This window comes from Ranitomeya imitator, chromosome 1 (assembly GCF_032444005.1).
Source record: "Ranitomeya imitator isolate aRanImi1 chromosome 1, aRanImi1.pri, whole genome shotgun sequence".
NCBI lineage: Eukaryota > Metazoa > Chordata > Amphibia > Anura > Dendrobatidae > Ranitomeya > Ranitomeya imitator.
Window position 1 is genome coordinate 773,681,457 of NC_091282.1, and position 11,476 is coordinate 773,692,932.

At 44.4% G+C, this 11,476-nt stretch overlaps 1 protein-coding gene across 1 annotated transcript; it reads left to right on the forward strand.

Moving 5' to 3' along the window:
- Positions 1–7,470: 7,470 nt before the first annotated feature.
- LOC138645141 (uncharacterized) lies at positions 7,471–10,104 on the forward strand. The gene is made up of 5 exons (XM_069734260.1): positions 7,471–7,558; positions 7,724–7,918; positions 8,065–8,224; positions 9,163–10,042; positions 10,093–10,104. The coding sequence occupies exons 2-5, from the start codon at positions 7,762–7,764 to the stop codon at positions 10,102–10,104; spliced, it is 1,209 nt and encodes a 402-aa protein (XP_069590361.1). The 5' UTR covers positions 7,471–7,558; positions 7,724–7,761.
- The last annotated feature ends 1,372 nt before the right edge of the window (positions 10,105–11,476 follow it).

Below are 11,476 nucleotides of genomic sequence, written 5' to 3' on the forward strand. Positions count from 1 at the left end.
GGTATCGGAATGCTCAACACTAATCGTCGGTCATTCTGAGAATTTCTATAAAGCCCACCATTGCGCTGCCCTTCTCTTGTAGTGGGAGGCAATGTCCCGGAGGTAGGAGGGTGATAGTGGGAGTCATAAGTGATAATGGTAGATATTATCTGTATTTGTACATGTAATATAACATAACATTTGTTGATATCATCATCACTCACCAAAGTGAGAGAAAGAAGGCCTCCCATAGCACTTGTGATAGTCCCCCTGCCTCCTAATCTTACCAGACAGCATGCTGTAGCACCCTCTCTCCTGGGATGCGGATTTTTCCAAAAGTTCAAAAACCTCCTTATCACTGAAAAATCAATTTAGATTAAAGTATGGGGAGGGGAGGAGGGAGATGCAGCTGCATATTTTTTTACTCATGAGACTGTAGCCTGAGAGAAGGAAGAAACGTCTTATAAGGTTATAGAGTTCGGCGACAGACAACAGCAGGAAAGTTCAGCAAAATATGGGCAATAGTAAACCCCACAGCATTTTTGCCACGTCTCCATTTAAACAACGTGTGACAAGCTACCACTTTGCGCTGTGTCATAAATATCAGGACAATGTTACAGGTGAATGAAAGTGATGTGCCGCTTCTTGTAGAATTGTGATAAAGCCACTTGTTCTTTACCTCAGAGAATTTTTGTGCTCATGTCTGTCCTGATCGGTCTAACAATGCAGTGATTAAACCTGTTGTGATAAATGACTTATGGCCACACCATTACCTTCTGATCTGCCTGTTATGCAGCTGATAAGCTGTGCTAGTGCAGGGCTCATGTCCCTGGTCATAGTACGTAGACTCTGTGATACTAGTTGGGATGTTACTGTAAAGGCACCATCCCTGATCCGATGGATGGCGGATCGAGGCGGTGTAATTACTGGGGACTGATCCTGCCAGGGCGATAAATTGCAGGTAGTTTAGAGAGAAAATTGCAAGTGGACTATAACTTGGGATCAATAAAGCCATCAGTATCCTGGAGCAGAGAGCTGGAGCAGGCGTACTTGGAGGGGCTCATGGAGGACACGTGGTCTGAGGGTCACAGGCAGAATATGACAAAACACATTAAACAAAGAGATACGAAAACCCAATGAAATATAATTAACCCCTTTCTGCCAATGGACGTACTATTCCGTCCATGTGGGGTGGGCCCTACTTCCCAAGGACGGAATAGTATGTCCAGCGCGATCGGCCGCGCTCACGGGGGGAGCGCGGCCGATCGCGGCCGGGTGTCAGCTGCCTATCGCAGCTGACTCCGGCACTATGTGCCAGGAGCGGTCACGGACCGCCCCCGGCACATTAACCCACGGCACACCGCGGTCAAACATGATCGCGGTGTGCCAGCGGTGCAGGGAAGCATCGCGCAGGGAGGGGGCTCCCTGCGGGCTTCCCTGAGCCCCCGCAGCAACGCGATGCGAGGTGGCTTCACAGAGCCTGCTCAGAGCAGGCACTGTGAAGTCTGCAGTGCTCTCAGTCAGATCGGTGATTTGACAGAGTGCTGTGCAAACTGTCAGATCACCGATCTGTGATGTCCCCCCCTGGGACAAAGTTAAAAAGTTTTTAAAAAAAATTCCACACGTGTAAAAAAAAAAAAAAAATTCCTAAATAATTAAAAAATATATATATATATTATTCCCGTAAATTCATTTCTTTATCTAAATAAAAAAAAAAAACAATAAAAGTACACATATTTAGTATCGCCGCGTCCGTAACGACCTAACCTATAAAAGTGTCCCACCAGTTAACCCCTTCAGTAACCACCGTAAGAAAAAAAAAAAACGAGGCAAAAAACAACGCTTTATTATCATGCCGCTGAACAAAAAATGGAATAACACGCGATCAGAAAAACAGATATAAATAACCATGGTACCGATGAAAGCGTCATCTTCTCCCACAAAAAACGAGCCGCCATACAGCATCATCAGCAAAAAAATAAAAAAGCTATAGTCCTCAGAATAAAGCGATGCCAAAATAATTATTTTTTCTATAAAATAGTTCTTATCGTATAAAAGCGTCAAAACATAAAAAAATGATATAAATGAGGTATTGCTGTAATCGTATTGACCCGAAGAATAAAACTGCTTTATCAATTTTACCAAATGCAGAACGGTATAAACGCCTCCCCCAAAAGAAATTCATTAATAGCTGGTTTTTGGTCATTCTGCCTCACAAAAATCGGAATAAAAAGCGATCAAAAAATGTCACGTGCCCGAAAATGATACCAATAAAAACGTCAACTCGTCCCGCAAAAAACAAGATCCCACATGACTCTGTGGACCAAAATATGGAAAAATTATAGCTCTCAAAATGTGGTAACGCAAAAAATATTTTTTGCAATAAAAAGCACCTTTTAGTGTGTGACGGCTGACAATCATAAAAATCCACTAAAAAACCCGCTATAAAAGTAAATCAAACCCCCCTTCATCACCCCCTTAGTTAGGGAAAAATAAAAAAATTTAAAAAATGTATTTATTTCCATTTCCCGTTAGGGTTAGGGTTAGGGACCATTCCATTTAAGTCTGCATTCCAAATGGCGCTCCATCCCTTCTGAGCCCTCCCATGTGCCCAAACGGTGGTTCCCCCCCACATATGTGGTATCAGCGTACTCAGGACAAATTGGACAACAAATTTCGGGGTCCAATTTCTCCTGTTATCCTCGGGAAAATACAAAACTGGGGGCTAAAAAATAATTTTTGGGGGAAAATTTTTTATTTTTTATTTTCATGGCTCTGCGTTATAAACTGTAGTGAAACACTTGGGGGTTCAAAGTTCTCACAACACATCTAGATAAGTTCCTTGGGGGGTCTAGTTTCCAATATGGGGTCACTTGTGGGGGTTTCTACTGTTTAGGTACATATGGGGCTCTGCAAACGCAATGTGACACCTGCAGACCAATCCATCTAAGTCTGTATTCCAAATGGCGCTCCTTCCCTTCTGAGCTCTGCCATGCGCACAAACGGTGGTTCCCCCCCACATATCGGGTATCAGCGTACTCAGGACAAATTGGACAACAATATTTAACGTCCAATTTCTCATGTTACCCTCAGAAAAATACAAAACTGGGGGCTAAAAAATAATTTTTGTGAAAAAAAAATATTTTTTATTTGCGCAGCTCTGCGTTATAAACTGTAGTGAAACACTTGGGGGTTGAAAGCTCTCACATCACATCTAGATGAGTTCCTTAGGGGGTCTACTTTCCAAAATGGTGTCACTTGTGGGGGGTTTCTACTGTTTAGGTACATTAGGGGCTCTGCAAACGCAATGTGACGCCTGCAGACCATTCCATCTAAGTCTGCATTCCAAATGGCGCTCCTTCCCTTCCGAGCCCTCCCATGTGCCCAAACAGTGGTTCCCCCCCACATATGGGGTATCAGCGCACTCAGGACAAATTGGACAACAACTTTTGGGGTCCAATTTCTCCTGTTACCCTCGGGAAAATACAAAACTGGGGGCTAAAAAATAATTTTTGTGGGAAAAATTTTTGTTTTATTTTTACGGCTCTGCATTATAAACTTCTGTGACGCCCTTGGTGGGTCAAAGTGCTCACCACAAATCTAGATAAGTTCCTTAGTGGGTCTACTTTCCAAAATGGTGTCACTTGTGGGGGGTTTCAATGTTTAGGCACATCAGTGGCTCTCCAAACGCAACATGGCGTCCCATCTCAATTCCTGTCAATTTTGCATTGAAAAGTCAAATGGCGCTCCTTCCCTTCCGAGCTCTCCCATGCGCCCAAACAGTGGTTTACCCCCACATATGGGGTATCAGCGTACTCAGGACAAATTGTACAACAACATTTGGGGTCCAATTTCTTCTCTTACCCTTGGGAAAATAAAAAATTGGGGGCGAAAAGATAATTTTTGTGAAAAAAAATGATTTTTTATTTTTACGGCTCTGCATTATAAACTTCTGTGAAGCCCTTGGTGGGTCAAAGTGCTCACCACACCTCTAGATAAGTTCCTTAGGGGGTATACTTTCCAAAATGGTGTCAATTGTGGGGGGTTTCAATCTTTAGGCACATCAGTGGCTCTCCAAACGCAACATGGCGTCCCATCTCAATTCCAGTCAATTTTGCATTGAAAAGTCAAATGGCGCTCCTTTGCTTCCGAGCCCTATCATGCGCCCAAACAGTGGTTTACCCCCACATGTGGGGTATCCACGTACTCAGGACAAATTGTACAACAACGTTTGGGGTCCATTTTCTCCTGTTACCCTTGGTAAAATAAAACAAATTGGAGCTGAAGTAAATTTTTTGTGAAAAAAAGTTAAATGTTCATTTTTATTTAACCATTCCAAAAATTCCTGTGAAACACCTGAAGGGTTAATAAACTTCTTGAATGTGGTTTTGAGCACCTTGAGGGGTGCAGTTTTTAGAATGGTGTCACACTTGAGTATTTTCTATCATATAGACCCCTCAAAATGACTTCAAATGAGATGTGGTCCCTAAAAAAAAATGGTGTTGTAAAAATGAGAAATTGCTGGTCAACTTTTAACCCTTATAACTCCCTAACAAAAATTGTGCTGATGTAAAGTAGACATGTAAAGGATAACTTTGGGACAAAGTTATTAAGGGGCAAAGACAGAACGGATAGTCAGAATCCAGCCAAGGGATCACACACAGAGAGGGCAGCGCTGTACAAGAGAAGCAGGCAGAGAGTAGTCAGGACGTAGCCAAGAGGACACACAGAGAGGTCAGCGCAGTACGAAAGGGGCAGGCAAAATTTGTAACAGGGACACAGCCAAATCACAACCAGACAGACGAAACGTAGCACAAGCACAAAGCACTGGTGAAGCGATGGTCGGGGGACCACCACAGTGCAGGAAGACTACCATACACAAGATGAGGTGCAAACAACAAAGGGTAGATTTATTGGAAGGCAAGGAATGAAGTGGATGAGGAAAATGCAAACGGGTATGCAATGGCAAAGGATAATTTACATGAGTTATATTCTTTAGCTTGTCCGTAAAAAAGTACGGTGCTCCAACTATTGCAGAATCAACATACGTCACACAAGTAAATGCAAACAATAAGCAAATAATTATGCTACTCTACGTATAACCTTCCTGGCCTTTACTAAGCAGGCCACACGGCTCCTGTGTAATGACTACTGAAGCCTACACTAGGCCCTAACATGTGCACAAAACAGGAACAAACTCACGGTGATGTTTGGGACTCAGATCCAGTCTTGGGGGGCCCCCAACAGTTTAGCACGGTTGTGTACACGGCTTTCTGCCAGCTCCGTGAAAGGCTACGTTCACATTAGCGTCATGCGACGCAGCGTCGCCGACGCACGACAACGCATGCGTCATACGCCCCTATCTTTATCATTGGGGACGCATGCGTTGCGTTGTCGTGCGTTTTCGGTAAAACGCACAACGCATGCGTCGTTTCAACGCACATGGGTGGCGTCGGAGACGCTACCATGTTGCATTTTTATAGCGTTCAAAAAACGCGCGCGTCGCACTTGCGTCGCACTTGCGTCGTCAATGCGTTACAATTTCCCATTGAAACCTATTGACAACGCACTTGCGTCGCGGGTGTGCGTCGTGCGTGCGTTGTGCGACGCATGCGTCGTTAGATAAAATGAAACAAAAAAGTGTCTAGACAGTGTCTAGACAGTGCAAACAGTGAGAAAAACATCCCCCATATATAAAGAAAATGTTGGATTGTTTGTCACTTCTGCTGCAGCATCTTGAGGCAAGACACCAGAGGCACATCTCCAGAACATCTAGAGGCATCACACCAGAACACCAGACGACTTCTACTATTCATCCGCTGTCCAGAGATGTAAGTATAGAATGATTCTGTGCATTTTCTCCATGTTTTTTAAATTATTTTTGCAAGTTGTGTTTTATATTCTGCACTGTGGTTAAAGATATTGTGGTATTTTTAGTCTGGTTGTGATGTATGGCGTGGTATAGGATGGCGTTTCATTGTCTGCGGCCTTGATTATTGTTCTTTCCAGGATAGATTTTTCGTTTCCATTTTTTGGTTTGGTGGTGTTTTTTGTATTCAGTTGTGATGTTTTCTTGCGTTATATGATGGCGTTTAATAGTCTCCGGCCCTGTCGGTTTTATTGTTAAGTATGGTAGTATAGAATGATTCTGCGCCCTTTTATTACATTTATTAATTTTTTATTGCAAGTTGTGTATTATGTTCAGCACTGTGGTTGTGTAAAGACATCGTTGTATGTTTATGGTTGTGATGTATGGCGTTGTATGGCCCTTTTATTGTCTCCGTCCATGTCGGTTTTATTGTAAATTATGGTGTGTTTTTTGTGTTGCTCCGTGCATACTGTACTTTTTAAAAAAAAAAAACCTTTTGGGATTACTACATAGGGTCTGTTGTAGATTAGTTTTCTTATCTTTAGGCTTTTGTACTCTGGCATTGGGTTGTCTCTGCCATTGTTTCTTTAATTTAATCAATGTGGCAGTGTTGTTTGCTCAGCGTTAAGGCCCCGTCACACATAGCGAGATCGCTAGCGAGATCGCTGCTGAGTCACAAGTTTTGTGACGCAACAGCGATCTCATTAGCGATCTCGCTATGTGTGACACGTACCAGCGATCAGGCCCCTGCTGTGAGATCGCTGGTCGTGTCGGAATGGCCTGGGCCATTTTTTGATCGTTGAGGTCCCGCTGACATCGCTGAATCGGCGTGTGTGACGCCGATTCAGCGATGTCTTCGCTGGTAACCAGGGTAAACATCGGGTAACTAAGCGCAGGGCCGCGCTTAGTAACCCGATGTTTACCCTGGTTACCATCCTAAAAGTAAAAAAACAAACGCTACATACTTACCTATCGCTGTCTGTCCTCGGCGCTCAGCTTCTCTGGTCTGGCTGTGAGCGCCGGGCAGCCGGAAAGCAGAGCGGTGACGTCACCGCTCTGCTTTCCGGCCGCTGTGCTCACAGCCAGACCAGAGAAGCAGAGCACCGAGGACAGACAGCGATAGGTAAGTATGTAGTGTTTGTTTTTTTTTACTTTAACGATAGTAACCAGGGTAAACATCGGGTTACTAAGCGCGGCCCTGCGCTTAGTTACCCGATGTTTACCCTGGTTACCGGGGACCTCGGGATCGTTGGTCGCTGGAGAGCTGTCTGTGTGACAGCTCTCCAGCGACCAAACAGCGACGCTGCAGCGATCCGGATCGTTGTCGGTATCGCTGCAGCGTCGCTATGTGTGACGGGGCCTTAAGTTCAGTTGGAGTGCAATGTTCTTTGTGGTTTAAATGACTTTTTTTTTTTTTTATATATTGCTGGATTGTGCATAGGAGCATAGGATCAATGTTATTTTGTTCTTTATTTCAGAATTGCATTAGTCATGGCCAGCGGCAGCGATTCCAGCCACACCCCACCGCTGAGGAGTCCGGTGAGTACATGATCTACTATTGCTTACTATATTCGCTGTCATTTGTAGTTGGTTCACTCAACTTTTTGGTAAACTATTTTGCAGGCTTCTTCAAGTGAGGAGGAGAACCAGGAGGAAGAGAGGGAGCAGCAGCAGGGACGACGGGGCCAAGCTGTGGTTGCAGGACGGAGAGTAAGTATTTATTTCAAACCTATTCATTTTTTTTGTTTAATTTTTTTGTTTTTGCGGTTATGGGGGTGGTGGGAGGTTGTGGTGTTGTGTGTAGTAGGTGGCGGTGGAGGAGGTAGGGACAATTTTTTTTATCTTTCAAACATTAATATTTTCCATTTTTTCTAGGTTTCACAACGGGCCCTGGATGAACCACTCGATATGACATGATGGTGGCATCCATTGAAGCACGGAGCCCGTTGTGGGACAGCCATGACCCCCGGCACGCGGACCAGGGCATATTGCGGCGTCTGTGGAAAGAGGTGGCACAATCGCTGTGGGATGGCTTCGACAGCGCTTCACCCAAGGCCAAAGCTAGTTTCCGTAAGTATTTACAAAATGCTGCTGTGACCCATCATGCCAGGATTACACAACCGTCTGTGATGTCTTCTATTGGGATTGCACACGGTTGCGTAATCGTTTTCAATATATTATCTAAAACCTTCTTTATTTTTTCAATTTATACACAGTTAAACAATTGAAGACCAGATGGCGCTCCATGAAGGACCGCTTCAGGAGGTGCCTGAAAAAGGAGGGACAGACTCGTAGTGGTGCTGCCGCTTCAAGGACCTCGGTGTACAAGTACAACCGTATACTGCAGTTCTTGCGACCGGTCCTTGAAAGCAGAGAGTAAGTATAGTACCTATGCACACACCTAGTTTTTACAACATGCATATTCACATACTACATTCCAGCCACGTAGCTTATTGCCCAGCCATTTATTTTGGCAAGTACCAAGTATAGAAAGGAAGAAAAAAAGGCAAGTTCACCGAGGTGTGAAAAGGAAAAAATACATACTTTTATCCTCTTCAATCATAAGCAGAGGATGAAACATCAGCACAATACAATAGACACTATCTACGCGTTTCAGGTGACAGGGAACATCAGACCTGAAACGCGTAGATAGTGTTTTTATTGTATTGTGCAGATGTTTCATCCTCTGCTTCTGATTGAAGTGAATAAAGTATTTTGTTTTTACTTTTCACGCCTCGTTGACCTAGAATTTTTTATTCATTTCTGGTCTTCTCACACTTGACACAGCGGCTCCGTGCTCCGAGCCTTCTGGGATTACTACAATGTTGAGCTTGACTTACTAGCAATTTCACTGAAATCTGAAGTATACAGAACACAGAAAAATAGTAGATTGGCCATGCCCAGCCAATATTTAATAGTGTAGTAGTATAGTGGCTATCCAGGTGTATCCCCGATTTTTTATACACAAAAAAGTAAAATATAATAGATACGGCATACATTCCACTGCAAAGCAGGTTATGTTCCCATGGTTGCTCAGCTCGCAGGACCTGTGATGACGTCTCGGTCACATGACCGTGACGTCATGGCAGTTCCAACGTAAGCATAATTGTCTGGCGTTGCAAACCACAACCATGGGTGACTATTGTGAATTAAATAAATACCTTTTTTTTTAATATTGATGGTGCATATGCAGTGTCAATATTAAAAATAGGTTAATATTAATGGCGGCAATGGATACCTGGCGGTAAAGTTAATTAATGACGCATGTGAAATGTGATATTTAGTATACTAATGGTTTCCTTATGTTTTCACAGAACACACAGCAGCACCCGCGAGACTGTCCGACCCTCTGGAGCGGTCCTTTGTGAAGCGCCATCTGAACAGTCGCAGCCATCCCACAGCGAGAGCAGGTCTGCACCACCACAATCTGGCGAACCGGCAGCCGGTCCATCAGATGTTCCCCTGGCCGAGGCCTCTGTCACTCCTTCCTTTGGGTCTTCCCGACAGCGTCAGCGGGCCTCGGACAGGGCGCCCATGCCCGAATTTTTACATCTGAGCACCGTATTTCAGAATGGTTTCAAGGCGCTGTGCGATAAAATGTGCAATATCGAACGGCGTCTTGAAAACATCGAAACGGATCTCTCGAGGCCGGCCAAACATTTTTTTACTGCCATTCACAACGGCATGGTTGAACATCTTACGCCGGAACTCCAGATTTCGGTCATGCAGGGCTGCAACAATGTATATGTCAGTGCTCTGCAGCAGGCTCGGGTCATGCAGTCAGCGACAAATATGCCCGCAGTACCATCGCTGGCTGCCATGACTCCGACTCCTGCTGCAGAGCACCACCACAGAGCTCCGCGTGCCGAGGGCCACCGCCACCGCCACCACAGAACAGAGCCCCAATGTTCAGAGCCTGACAGGCCTTCAAGGGGACACAGACGGGAAGCCGACCCACACCCAGAGGGAGAGAGGAGGAAAAAGAAGAAGAAGACGACGACAAGTACTACGACCTTGGCTATGGCTGCTCCCAAAAGTACCACCAGAAAACACCCCGGGTCGACCCGGAGCACACCAAGTACCCAGGCTGGGTCTACACGGAGTACACCCAGTACCCAACCTGGGTCTACAAGGAGTACACCATCACAGCCTGGGTCTACCCGGAGCCGGAGTAGCCAGCCAAGGACACTGGTCGTCCCTCCTCCTCCCTCACCTCCTGCTTTGCTAGTCTCGTCACCATCCAGTGGCTGGATTGATGTCGGCATCCCGTCTAGTGTCATAGAGTATGCTGCTTCCTCCGCCTCGTCCTCCTCCTCGGTCTCCTCAACACCCCCAAAAAGTGTGGGATATCAATCCCCTTTAATTGCGGATGTTGGTACCCCCTAATAACATTTCCCAATTTTTTTTTTTGTACCCTAAATAAATGTTATTTTTTAAAAAAAAAATTAGTTTTTATTGTCTCAAATAAAGTTTGCACCAAATCACACCTTGCGCCGTATACACAAATCTTGTCTTTGTAACACCTGATGTGCAATGTCTGACAATATTTATCAATTTGTTTTTTTCATTGTTTTATAGGGCTGTCGCTCATTGTACTCAGATGTTACAAACACAAACAGCATTGCTCAATATGTCAAGTTTACAATGTACCATCACACAACAATTTCAGTATAGATAAAGTTGGTTTTTGTGTGTAACCAACGTTATCTTTTCTGAAATCGTAAAACGATTGAGCCCCTGCTGTGAGTTTTTTGGTGTCAGCGAATGATTTGGAATTTTTTTTGGGTAACTGATCAGACGCTGTCATTGTTGGATCGGCGAGTTTAGACCGATCCAGCGATGTCTTTGTTTTAAACAAGGGAATATTGGGTTACTAGCGCACTGTTTTAAACACTCAAATAAAAAGTGAACAATACCCCACAAATATAAAAAGGTGTCTACCACGTCCCTCGCCGTCATCTTTCCGCACTGACACTGTGATTCCCGCCCGTAAAGCTGAGCACACCATTGACTTAATAATAAACGCTGTGCTGTGCTTTAGGGCTGGCACAGTACGGGAAGTTGACGGCGATGGACGTTTCACACACCGGAGTGTAAGGGTTTTTTGTATTTTTTAAAATTACATTTACAATGGTAAACATCGTGAGTGTGGCAAAGCGATTCATAACATTACCCAGATTACAAGGGACTTGCTCTTTTTTGGTCGCTGGAGAGCTGTCTGTGTGACAGCTCTCCAGCAACCACGCGACAACTAAACAACGATCTCGGTCCAGTCGTATCACTGGTCGGTATCGTTGGATAATAGTTTTATTAATGTACCTTAAGATTATTGGTCAGGTGAGGTGGAAGCAATGTTCACAGTGTCGCCACTATTTGACTCTGGACGAATTCTAGCATCCTGAGTACAATAGTGTTAACGCTGTAGAGTTTTGCAAACATGATCGTCTCCCTCCTTGTCTAGCCTGGTTCCATATGCAAATAGTCTGCAGGATTAAAAATGGTTGACAAGGTGGGAGCCGATTATGTTATACGTCAAAACTATGGAACACACAAATTTTGTGTGACACACATTACTTTCAATAAAATTGGATTTTACAATTCTATTACTATGGAAAAACGTATGGGAGA

Coding starts and splice junctions, on each gene's coding strand:
- LOC138645141 (XM_069734260.1), top strand. CDS start 7,762: ATGATGGTGGCATCCATTGAAGCACGGAGCCCGTTGTGGGACAGCCAT. Junction 7,919..8,064: donor CAAGGCCAAAGCTAGTTTCC/GTAAGTATTTAC, acceptor ATTTATACACAG/TTAAACAATTGAAGACCAGA. Junction 8,225..9,162: donor CCGGTCCTTGAAAGCAGAGA/GTAAGTATAGTA, acceptor ATGTTTTCACAG/AACACACAGCAGCACCCGCG.